This window comes from Dipodomys spectabilis, unplaced genomic scaffold, assembly GCF_019054845.1.
Source record: "Dipodomys spectabilis isolate Male_0828 unplaced genomic scaffold, ASM1905484v1 ptg000075l, whole genome shotgun sequence".
In the NCBI taxonomy this organism is placed as follows: Eukaryota; Metazoa; Chordata; class Mammalia; order Rodentia; family Heteromyidae; genus Dipodomys; species Dipodomys spectabilis.
The window spans coordinates 876,587-889,909 of NW_024870752.1; the positions used below are offsets into that span (position 1 = coordinate 876,587).

Here is a 13,323-nt window from a genome sequence, read left to right on the forward strand (position 1 = left end):
TCTCCCCAATCTCTTTTCTAGTTCCTCTATTTCTTTATCCCTTTAAATCCATAAAGCATAGGACACTAATCTCCTTAAGTATTATTTTAATTATTTCTTAAACATTTAATACTTCTTTATGTTCTGACCAAGTATATACTAACTGCTCTAAACATGAATTTGAATTTTCAAAAGGTACAAATTTGTGTACCATCTACAAGCTTGTCATCTTTTAAAATCTACACTCCTTATCTATTACATTAAATATTCTTTTATTGTTATTTCTCCTATTACATGCTATTGTCAAAGACATTTCTTTGTGGTACTAATGCACTTGCGGTGGCTAATAAATGGAACTTGATTATAAATTACCTTTATAGTTTACCATAACTCATTTGTAGTAAACTAGTACATATAAAGCTCCTTTGGGAAAAAAACTGGCCACTTCCTTCTTATCTCCAGAAAAACTGCTACAATGCTTAGTGAAAAAAACATGCTTGGTAACTGAGTTTTGGGATATTAACAAAAATGGCAATATTTAAGATGAAGATGCATTTAAGGTGGGTATAATCTCTGCAAATAGGCCTAATGAATGCCTGGGAACCCAAGTTAATTAAAGATTAGCAGGATAGAAACTTCTTTTCCTTTTTTATAAGGCAACCTACTATCATAAAATAGACTACTTATACCCTTGTATTAATTATGGAGGTAACTATCAAATTATCATATTATCAAAATGTTGTCTTAAATTTTGGTTAACTAGAACAAGTAACAATTTTAAAAACATAGATTGTCTGTGTAACATGTTAATTTTTTTCAGAAATTGCCAAATTAAAGATGGTAGTCTCTGAAACAAAATTTAAATAATTCTTTTCACAGTATATGAAGGCCTACTAAGAAATTGTAACATTTCTTCTAGATAAACAAAAAGTTACTATAGTTCACAGGGCCTGGTGACTCACATCTATAATCTCAGCTACTTAGGAGGCACATCAGGAGGATATATGGTGGCTGGCACAAAACTTAATGAGTTGTTCATGGTGGTACATATACCTAAGTAGGAGGATGGAGATTTGAGACCCACCAAGGCCAAAAAAAAAAAGAAAAAAATGCGAGACCCTATTTGAAAAATTACTGAAACCAAGAGGGTTAGGGTAGCAGTTGAGAGAGTAGCTCAAGTGGTAGAGCACTTGCCTAGCAAGTATAAGGCCTTGAGTTCAAACTCCAGTACCACCAAATTAAAACAACAAAAAAAAAAATCCATAGCTCACATTTCATAGTTTTATGGTTAATCAAACCTTCTGTTCAGAGTTATTCATTCCAATTTCATAATTTCCCCTTTAATTATTGAATCTATTAACTGAACCATGATTATCAATTGGTGTTTGTCTTGTTGGGTAGAAAGAAAGTACCGCAAAATGAGGAAGAAGATCTTCTCTATCACTCTCTGTAAACGCAGAAATCTCCAATGCCCTGGGTCGGTGATCCACCACAGCATGTCCAGGCACACCTCGCCCTCGCCCTCGCCCCCTGCCTCGGCCATGAGCTGCACCTCGACCTCTTGGATGAATTCCTCTACCTCGACCAGACGAAAGAATCCCTCGTTTTGCAGCCTAGAAGATATCAGGCACATAGGTTAAACAATGTAAAACTACCTAATGAATATCTTTTACCTGAAAATAACTAGGACCACGGAGTTTCAGGTGTTTGGAATTTTATATTCTTGTCTATATGCACAGAAATTTGTGGTTGAATATCATCTGAAAATTCAGGACTTTGGATTTCGGATTTTTAGATGAGAATACCTCAATCTATCTTTTTTAAATGTTTTGATATCTTTATGTAGCTGTACAAAGGAGGTGCCATTTAACAATGCAATATACAAATACATCTTGGTATCACGCCCTTCAACCCACTCCCTCCCCCTTTTCTCTTATTTTCTTAATTTTGTAGAGTATACAATTGAATTCTTGACTGCATTTTCCCCTGCTTGCTCCCTTTCTTAGTCTACCTCTCTGCCTTTGACCCAATCCCTCTCCTACATGTACCCATTTCCTGGTGCTTATTCTATTGGGCTTTGATCTAATCTTTCTAAAAATTTATATATGAGCTGTCAATTGAAGTCCATTATACTCCAGTTAATTCATTGTAACAACTAGCATACTACTCAAGGTGTTTACCTACAGATATATAGATACATTCTACCAACCACAAATGAGGGAAACCAAGCAATGTGTTTCTCTGGTCTGGTTTGCTTCACTTAATATAAACTTTTTCCAAGACTTTCCATTTCCTTATAAATGATACAGGATCATTCTTCCTATTGGATGAGAAAAATTCCATTGTGTATATATACACCACATTTTCTTGATCCATTCATGCACTCAGGGGGCATCTGGGCTGATTCTGTATCTTGGCTATGGTGAATACTGCTGTGTGAACATGCTTGTGCTAATGATGACTTTACTGTAATCTTGTTTGTGTTCTATTGGATAAATGACCAGGAGTGGAACTGCCGGATCACAGGGTAGTTCTATATTAACTCAAGTCAACTGCAATTTATACAATTTTAAATTGGGATTTTAGTTCTTAAAATGAAAGCAAATTTAAGTAGCTATTGAATTTAGTAACCAAATAACTTAAGGTTCTAAAATTACCAAATTGCCTTTCTATTAAGTTGTTCTCTAAGATATCAGGACTCAACACAAAAAAAAACCAAAAACCAAAAAACCTAATGTTTGTGCACGCACGCACGCACGCACGCACGCACGCGCACACACACACGCACACATCCACACACAAACATGCAACTCTAGATTTCTTTCTTGGGTTTTGTTTTGTTTTTGTTGGTTGTAGGGCTTGAACTCAGGGCCAGGGCACTGTCCCTCGGTTCAAGGCTAGCACTCTACGCCACTTCCAGCTTTTTCTGTTTATGTGGTGCTGGCTTACTTCGAATGGAACCCAGGGCCTCATGCATGCAAGGTAAACGCTCTACCACTGAGTCCTACTTCAAAAGTCAGGTTAATAGCTGGGTCTTGATGGCTCACACATGTAATCCTAGCTACTCAAGAGGCTGTGCATCATGGTTCCAGGCCAGCCCAGGCAGGAAAGTCTGTGAGATTCAATTAACCACCAAAAAACTGGAAGTGGCATTGTGGCTCAAAGTGGTAGAGTGCTAGCCTTGAGCAAAAAACCTCAGGACAGCGCTCAGGTCCTGAGTTTAATCCCCAGAAATGACCAAAAACAAACAAACAACAACAACAAAAAAAAAAAGCGGCAAGTCTGTGTGTGTGTGTGTGTGTATATATATATATTATATACATATATATAGTATCTATACTAAATTTATCTTATTTATGAACTTACTATATATGGTCTTGACCAAGTGTCATCAAAAAGTAAGTAAAAATAGAGAGAAATAAGTAAAAGTAAAAGAATAAAAAAAAGAAGTAACCACTTAAAAAATATACCTGCATTCATATTATGCAGGTCAGATGATTCCAAGAAGCTTAGCTGTTATCTTCAGTTGTGTTTAAATTAATTGTGTTATCTTCTGAGTTTTCCCGACTTTAATAATATGCCTCCCAAAGGAAAATGGTGCCCAAAGGGTGAGGTAAAAGTTAATGTGTTTAAAAGATAAAGTGAATATTTTAGATAGCTTTGAAAATAACCAAGTCTTTAGCACAAGTTGTGTAACATAATAGGAAGCTCGTTGAAACTATATACCTATGGACATCAACAATCTAATATACATATACAAATAAATGCATTTTTCCCAATTATAATTTTCAAATATTCTATTATAATTTCCATTTTCTTGTCTGTTGCATGAACAGTTTTCTCAACTCATTAATTTGATCACTTATCACTATCATATAGAACGAAGGTAGTATACTAATTTATATTCTACCTTATCACTCTGTATGAATACAGTAACATTCTTCATTATAAAAAAGATTTAATGAGCACATGCTGCAAAGGTAGAGGCATTAAGCAGCTAAAGTTCTAAATTGTATTAATGAAAACTGACTCAGAAAGTGAAGCAACTCTAGCTACTTGAAAGCAGAGATTAGGAGGGTAAAGTTTGAGGCCAGACAGACAAAAAAGTTTGTAAAACTTGTTTCTAATTCATAGTTGGGCAAAGCAGCATGTGTTTGTTATCCTAAGCTATTTGGGAGGCTAAGATTGAGAGAATCATAGTTCCAGGTCAGCTGAGGCATAAAAGTCCTATGACTCCATTCTCCACAGAGGGAAGCTGGACAAGGAAGTGGCATATGCCTGTGAGCACAGCAATAAAGGGAAGCCAGACATGGCAGTGGCATAAACCTATAATCACAGCAACAATGGGAAGCCTACAGCCAAACTCATGGCTCAGGCATACAAAATTAGGAAGACAGACTCTTATCTCAAAGCTCTCTAATGAAAGGGGGGTAGGCATAGATCAAGGGACAGAGAGCCAGCCTAGCCTAGTGCAAGAGCTTCAGTTCAAACCCTATAGTATACTGCTCCCCATCCTTGAAAAAATTTCAAAGGTTTAAATAGAATTGCAGTAAATAACCATTATAATTCAAGCTTCCTTGAATGTTCTTTCCAGTTCTATTCCCTGCTTTATCCTCAGCATCTATAGTAATATTTAATATTTCTTCAATAAATCAAAAATGCAGGTATGAAATAGGAAGTTCAACAAGAACCAAAACAGCAAAGCTAAAAGAAACATGGTTTTCCAAATAAAGGATAAAATCCAATATAGGATAAACTGACACCTAACACGATAGTGCCCAAGTTCTCAGTGAAAGCACTGGGACTGCTCACTGGCACATGTACACACAAACACACGCACATGCACATGGGCATGCACACGCGCACGCACACACACACACACACACACAATTTGAGAGTTAATACATAATACATTTAAAACCTAGTAAGGGCTATGTACTAGTAGTTAATGCCTGTAATCCTAGATACTCCAAAGATGTACAGTGATCCCTCACCTATTGCAGGAGCTACATTCCAGAGACGCCCATGATAGGCGAAAATCTGTGAAGTAGCATTACATAGTTGACCCTGACTATATCACAGTTCACTTATTGCTACTTAGTGGGTTTTCACATATCACTGGGGCCTCTGGAACATAACTCCCATGATAGATGAGGGATCATTGTTTTTTTGTTTGTTTTTTTAAAACCTGTGATGCAGTGAAGCTGTGATAAGTGAACCGTGGTATAGTAAGGGATGACTGTAACTGAGAGGATAATGGTCTGAGTCCAGCTTGCGCAAAAAGACTTGCAAGAGTGAGTAGCAGGATATGGTAATGTGTGCCCATTTGCCCAGACACTGCAAAACCTGAAAATAGGATCACAGCCCTGTACGGCAGAGGCAAAAAGCAAAACACTACCACAAAAATAACCAGAGCAAAACAGATAAAGCATGACTCAAGCATTACAACTCTTGCCTAGCAAGCATAACACCCTGCCTTAGACTAAGTAAATTAATAAATATAACTTTATAAATCAACTGGATTTATAAACATTGATGGAAAGGAAATAATCTATTGATAGTTTTGGTCTGAGAAATTATACACATGGATTTTTGGAACAAGATAAGCACTATTCATATTATATTGATGAGATCGTAATAACATCTAAGTAGAAAAGCAGGTGTCACAGTCAAATCTCTGCTAGTGTAAACATTTTAGTTGTTTCCTCTCAATATAGCTACTCTTAACATTATTTTAGCTAACCTATAACATTAGTTAAAACAATCACCTATAAAGTAAAAATTAGAATGCTAAGTAAAATGTAATACAGGTACAGAAAGACAAACACTGCATTATCTGTGATCCTAGTGACTCAAGAGGCTGAGAGCTGAGGACCCCAGTTCAAAGCCAGGCTAGACAGGAAAGTACATGAGACTCATATTTCCGATAAGCACCAAAAAAAGATGAAAGTGGAGCTGTGGCTCAAGTGGTAGACCACTAGCCTTGAGCAAAAGAAGGTCAGTCTCTAAATTTAAACTTCAGGACCAGCAGAAACAAAGAGTTGTGGCAATAAGAATGGGAAGATGCTGAGTTCAAGGGTACAAACACTCAGACAGGATGGTAAGTTCTGGACATTAGAACTTAAAATGACCATTCTTGACAGTACTAGGAAATTATTCAAAGAAGTTTTACATATTCTATTTTCTCTACAAAATAGGTGAAAAGATAGATTAATTTGATGTAACTGCTTCACAATGTAAACATATTTCAGAACATCATGCTGTACTCACATACAAGTTTTCATTGGTCAATATAAAAAATAAGTGGTTAACAAATCATTTAAAAGGCCAAAAGCTAATGATTGGATATACAAAGGTATATTGGAGAATATTAATGTCTAAAATTGCAGAGTTTAAGCAATTCTGAATGTTTAATATATAACTTAGGAGGCTCACAAATTAAATCCTCCAAAAAAACCCTACAGTCAAAATTGTGCTTGGCCTAACTTTTCCAAATGTATTTGACCACACAACCTTTGTTCACTAATTTCTACTAACATCTAATGGAATGCATTACTACAGTAAGTAAGCACACTATGGAGATATTATAGTATTTCATATATTAGTATTGACCGCAAAACAAAATGAATTCATCATAAAAGTGGGAAAATGGACCTAGAACAAATCATGTTTAGTGAAGCCAGCCAGGCTCAGTGACAAATAGTGCATATTTTCTCTCACATGTGGAAGCTATACCTACAATCCACTGGGACATGATAAATTATACAGGATTCTAGGCATTCACACACAGTAAGACTAAAGGAGAATACTTTTAGGGGAAGAATCCAAAGGCACCATGCCTCTGAACATTTAAAATAGTGTTTATCTAAATGAATGCCAGGAAATGGAAACAAGTTTTTCTGTTAAAAAAGAAAAAGAGAATATTATTGTATTTATTTCACTTATTAAAAAAGAAAAACATGGACGGATAAAGAATTCTGGTAATAGTACTATTTATTTACTAAAATTATAGGCCAGAATTTTGAAAATATTGTTTTTCATGCTACCAACACTAGCACGGAATCTCCAGAATAACGTAATTTCTGTATTAACAAAAAAGAAATCTTATTCTTATTTTAAAACTTATTTTCTGGATAGGACACATGTGTAATCAGATTAAGTACTAGAGAATGCAAATATATTCAAGTTTAAGACAACATCTTATAATCTCCCAAATCTCAGAGTAGATAAGGTAGTCCACTTAGCCATGAAATTTAATACCTGAATGGCAATACTCAATTGATGTACTGCACTGCAGGGGAAAAAAAAATATATTTATCATATTGTTAAAAAAAACTTTGAAAAAAATACTCAGATTAAGCAACACAATCTAAAACAAAAAAATTAAATTGTTATAACAATGATAAATATGGACATGTACCTATTTTATTTACAATACTAGGTCTTCATGTTTTACAAGGAAATACAAATTTTTAATCATTTTAGCTAAATACTAAAAATGTTCATGTCTTAGAAAACAACTTTGCTTCAAGTTTCTCATATAAATAACCTTATATGAAGGTAGTTCATTTTCTTGTTAAAAATATCGACAGCACCATCTATAGGCAAAACTAGGGTAAGCAGGTTTTTCAATGTAAGTCTACAACTGAAAGTGATCTTTATAGTAACTCGAAATAATAGGACCGTATATGCAAAGATTATCTCCATAGGAATGTTTTTTTTAGTCTTAGGGAGAAAGAGATATCAAAAACAAAAATAAAATAAAATTCGCTAGAAATGAAGACACCTGAATATATAGATAGAGCTACTGTCTTTTCTCATTAAATAGTATTTCCTTGTGGTTCTAAAACTTCTTTTCACTTCTTTCCACAATCCTAAACCTCCTTTGAGTATGGCAGTCAACAACTGCTGATGAGAACAAAGACTATACATTTTTAAGTTAGCAACTATAACTACATCTGATTCTTGTAAAAATACTGTGTTGCTTGGATGGAACATACTTCCAGCTGTAATTCTGTATATTTTCTTCTAAGTTCAGTGACTTCTTCTCCAGCCTGCATCTTCTTATATAAATCCAGTTCTGTGTCAAGTAATTCTTTCTGCATCTTAAAACAAAAAGTTATATTTCATGTAGTACTTAATATCTTGAATTTATATTTTAAAAATTTACAAGGAACAATGACATTCTCTCTTTCCATACATTCCCCTTCCCAGCCTTTTTTTGGGGGGTGGGGGATGGGGGGGGTCACAAATCTTCCTGTGTAGGTCAAGATGGCCTTTAGTTCATGAATCTGCCTCAGCTTCCCAAGAGCTGATAATATACACATATGTCACTTTGCCTGGTCACATTTCTTCCCTATCTCCAAAACTATTATGCTAGTCTAACTATCAACTAACTCTGATATTTCAAGAGTTTAACTTGTTGCATCTTGCACTGATTTCACTGTAATACATTTTCTGTAGAGCAGGTATGCTACAGACAGAAATAGTAATTTCAAAAGACAACTGTAGAAAGAAAACCAAAAACCCAACCTGCTAACAATATATAGATGTATTTATGTGTAGAATACATACCTGTATGTGTCTTAAGTGTATATACACAGTAACATATATCACCTCACACACACACACACACACACACACACACACACACACACACACACACACACACACACACACACACACACACAATTAGACCAGTTGACCAGAGCCTAATGGTGCTTATTGCCTAAGAGACTCAAGAAGGAATAGTGTCAGGGACTAAATAAAATCTCAAGAGAGACCTTCTAAGTACCCCTTACTGTATCATTTGGCTTTGAAACGTGTAAATGTTTTAGTTATTAAAAAATTAAGTAAACCAACAAGAACTTGGGCTAAAGGGAAAGGATTCAAATCTGAATACAAAAAGCAGGAAAAATAACTTTGTAAAGTTAAAACCATAGCATATCATGGGCGGGGGGGGGAGGGGGGGAACAAACTCCATAAAGTTCTGATTATACTCCTTTAGTAGAATATAAAAAAAAAAAAAGTATATTTTTATATTTAGCTGTGAGAAGTAGCTATTGTTTTTATACCAATTTTGATATTATTTTGAATGGATTATATGTCTATTCAATGAAGATTTGATATTATAGGAACAAGCTATCCTTATGGAAATATATGTAATATGGAATAGGAAAAAAAGAGAAACCATGCGATATTGGAATACAATGAAATCTCATATATATATATATATATATATACACATACACACACACATCAATATAAATATTGTATAGCATACTGTATTATTTTTGTTTGCTACTATCTCAAATCTACATTTAACCATTTCTAATCTAACAATTCCGTATAGTGATACTCTAGAATTTTACTGTCATTAAGCTTTATCACCAACTGGTACAATAAAAAGCTCATATTTCTTAGTCAAATAAAGTACCTAAATCAAAACATCCTTATGGTAGTCGTAATTATTTTCCTATTATTGACTTGCCAACTGCAGCTTCAAAGTAGAATTAAAATGGTCAGATTTTTGAAAAAAGGAAAATAACCTAACTGTAAAACTAAACCTTGAAATTAGTGCTTAATATTTTTTAATAAGTAGTTCCATGAATAACAACACAAATGGAAGTACCTGAGTCTTAGTTTTTATACTTTTGGGGAGACAGCGTCCAGGAGAAGTAGATTTAACTTCATCTTTCAACTTGGTAATATTTTTAGTCAAAACTTCTAAAGTTTTCATTATTTCTGCTTTATCTTCAGATTTCATTGCTTTGTTTTTTTCTAGTTTTGAAATTAACATCTGTCAAATTTTAAAAAAGTTAAGACACCTCCATTATTATTTAAAAAAAAAAGTAAAAACAAGAAAATAAGTATGCAGGTAATACTATTTTTAGTTTATATATTCACAATAAAACCAACAACCAATAAGTATACAAGGATGGCTAATACCAGATTTGGTGGTAGTACGTTAGTCACACATGGATATTGGGGTTTGAACTCAGGGCCTCACACTTGCTAAGCTAGGGTTTTTTAGTTGTTTTTCAGATAGGGTCTCATATTTTTACGAGCCTAGAATTGTACTATAATCTTCTTACATATACTTCACTAATGTGGCTCCAAGATAGCCAAATACTAGTAAAGTTCCTTAAAAAAATGAACAGATAGGAAGGCTTAAATTAAGATATAGTTAGAAGATGTTAAACTCAATCCCTGAAAAGTCTTCTGTTTGAAGTATCAAAATTTTTGCTTTTCAATGCATTTTCTGGTATTACTCATACCTCAAATATTTTCCTCTAATGAAGTTGCAACCAAACAGGACTAAAGTTTTAGGCTCCTTTCATATAACAAGGTATTGGAAATGAATGGTTACTTTCTTTGTCATAGGGAATAGTAATTGGTTAGCCTGAGAATATTCCAGTATAAACAGGAAAAAAGATAATTGAACTAATAGGGAACTGAAGAAACCATACAGTTTTACAGGCTGCCTGAAATAAAATAGCTTCTATTCTGATGTAAAGCACTGTAATTTCTCCTTATTAAGTATATGCAAACTAACTGGAATAAAAATTTCTACAGGGTTTTGTTCCTCCTTCCCTCCCTTTTTCTATTTTTAGAGACAAAATTGGCCTAACTTTTCAACCCAACTGCTTTTAGCACCCAAGTGCTGAGATTATAGGTGTTCACTAGCCAAATGTAGACATAATCAACACATCACTCCGATTAAAGGCCATAAAGCAGAGCAATATTGCCATAAAAGAAATTCTATCATTTATTCAACATAATGCATCCAAAATATTACATCCAATAAAATTTTCACTTTTTCTCCCTTTATATCATGTTTTTGAAATGTGGTATGTACTTCACACTTATATCTCATCTTGGACTCGGCACATTCCACATACTTAACAGATGTGACTACAGTATCAGACAACAAAGGACTAGAGGGTTCTCAGACAATGAATGAACATTAAAGAATTCCATGTACAATGAAGGTGCCTATGAATACTGAAAAAAGAATCCCACTTCATTATTAACTATTAGTAGCATCATAGTTGAATGAACACTATCTCATTTTCACTTCATAACAACCATAGTTTCATTTAATATATAATCTTCATCTCTATTACATTAAATCGATCATACAACAGTACTGATGACAAAATGTAATTGTATATGCTTTATCATTACCAATTACCACAATTACCAATTACATTAAATCTGTTTTTAAGGAATGGCCAAATAGTACTGCGTGAATATTACTAAAGTAACAGCTAATAAAGATATTTTACCAAATAAAATTTTAATATTTTACCTTCTGTGTTTCAATGTGCTTTTCTAAAATTTCTTGCTTCCTTTTCCTTACATCCTGCTGAAGTTTCAGGGCCTCCTGAATCAAGATTCAAAAATATCATTAGAGAATGATTACCAAGGATCAAAAATGTAGTTTGCAAGTTTTCAAGATCAACAAAGGAAACCTTCCAAAGAAAAAAAGTAATAGTTATAGTTCAGAAGATACAAGTTGAGTATCAATATATGCCTTCATTTTGTGATAGGCACTTTAAGACAAGCTTTCCTATATGAACATTTGTAGTATGTTCTTTATTATACTTACCTGTTTTTTTTTCTGTGCTTCATTAGTATCAGCTGCAGGAGAGGTAACAAGTAAGGTTTTTTGTGCAGCCTTCAAAGCAGCTGGATTATACACTGTTTTTGTTAGGCCAGTAGATGTAGACAACACCTACCAAAATAAATTCAATTTCTTAAAAACTGTAACAACCATTCATAATTTCTTAAGTCCTATTTCCTGTGAAATTTCATAGGTACTTTTGTCAAAATCCAGCATGTTGAACTAAATTCACTATATATTCATAACTAAATCATAACTCACGATTTGAAAGGAAGGGTTTAAAAGAAGAATATGCCCTAAAATGAAAATTTTTTCCAATTAGCAAATACCTTTAGGAAAAAAAAAAAGTGCATAAATGCCACATCAACAAAACAAACAAAAGAAGCTACTGCTATTTCCATACCACTCAGAAAACCCTGGTTTCTAAATATATAAACTTCTTAAGGTCTCTATTGACTAAAGCAAATGTCATGTGTAAGAGCATGGCACAGGATAAAAATGCTTTTTTAAGTAATTTAATGATAGTTCTGAAATTTAATCTGTAGTTCTGAAAGAAAATTCAGAACTCTTTCTTTACTAGCCATGCTCTCTACGCTTGAAGTGACCTTACTCTCTTCAACCCATCTCAGTATTAACACAATCAAAACATCCATCACCATTTCTACCTTCTACCTAGATCCTTCAATAAAATGTTGTTTTTTTAGCTATCATGTAAAAATAACCTGATGATATGTTAGTTACGCATCTTGCTCTATGTCTACATTGTAAGGCCTTGGGGAAAAAGTATGTTTTTCTTCTTTTTGTGCTCCCTATACCTAAGTCTTGACAACCACGTAACTATCAGACTACAAGACAAGCATCTTTTTGAGCCTTAATATGCTTACCAATAAAGTTAATAGTTGTGATTTGATTTGTCTAAAGTACAAACCCAAATATTCTTTCCTTGAAAGCAAAGATTCCTTTTTTTACTTGTCACATCTGTATCTTCATTATCTATAAAATGTCAGGTTACATAGCAGATACTCAAAAGCACTGTTCATACTACACAAAGCTGGAACTATTATAGGTTAAAGTGGAACAACCTTTTCTACACAAGGATTAATTCAAAACAATAAATTGCTAGAGGCTGCTTATTACCTTCTAAAACAAAGCACTCTTAAGTTCCAGTGAACTGTAATTCTTAGAAAACTGCTAGGGAATCTCTTTATGGAAATCAACATACATTATAACATCAAGACATGAAAGCAAATCATGTCTGTGAACTTTAATAATCCAGATGAAAAACTACGCATTCTAAAGTGTTAAAGAAGTTCGTGACTTACAACAGGTTAAATCCAACTAAGATGGACAAGTATCAGTAAGAAAAATGACCCTATGCTGTTGCTACTAAAAAATCTGAATATATCACAAGTAGCAATCTGGAGACCATTTTCTAATCTTTCATCACAAAATTAAAGTATAATGCAAAGCTTAGGCAATTTACCATTGTTCTAAGTAGGCAATAATGTCTTAGCTTTTAAATGAAATAAAAACCTAGAACACTTGTATTAATTCTATATAACAGAATGTTTAAAATGTAAAAGTTTTTAATAATACTTGGTATGTGCTGAAATTGGTGAAGATCTTTTTCTTCAATGATAAAAACTAATACTCAGGTATCACTAAATAAGAAGGAAATAGTTATATGCATTTAAAAATGGAGTAAACAAAACAGCCAG

General features: G+C 33.7%; 1 protein-coding gene across 12 annotated transcripts in view; it reads right to left on the reverse strand.

Annotated features, from left to right (window-relative positions):
- Rbm26 (RNA binding motif protein 26) overlaps positions 1–13,323 on the reverse strand; it is a 78,961-nt gene that overhangs the window by 14,751 nt on the left and 50,887 nt on the right. For all 12 annotated transcript variants that reach the window (XR_006147830.1, XR_006147831.1, XR_006147832.1 and 9 more), the window contains 5 exons: positions 11,591–11,716; positions 11,291–11,365; positions 9,611–9,778; positions 7,980–8,084; positions 1,392–1,592 (listed from right to left, as the gene is read on the reverse strand). Coding sequence is in view for 1 of the 12 variants with exons in the window: in XM_042682634.1 (XP_042538568.1) it covers positions 1,392–1,592; positions 7,980–8,084; positions 9,611–9,778; positions 11,291–11,365; positions 11,591–11,716 (675 nt within the window). In the remaining 11 variants the exon portion in view is untranslated. The remainder of the gene's footprint in view (positions 1–1,391; positions 1,593–7,979; positions 8,085–9,610; positions 9,779–11,290; positions 11,366–11,590; positions 11,717–13,323) is intronic.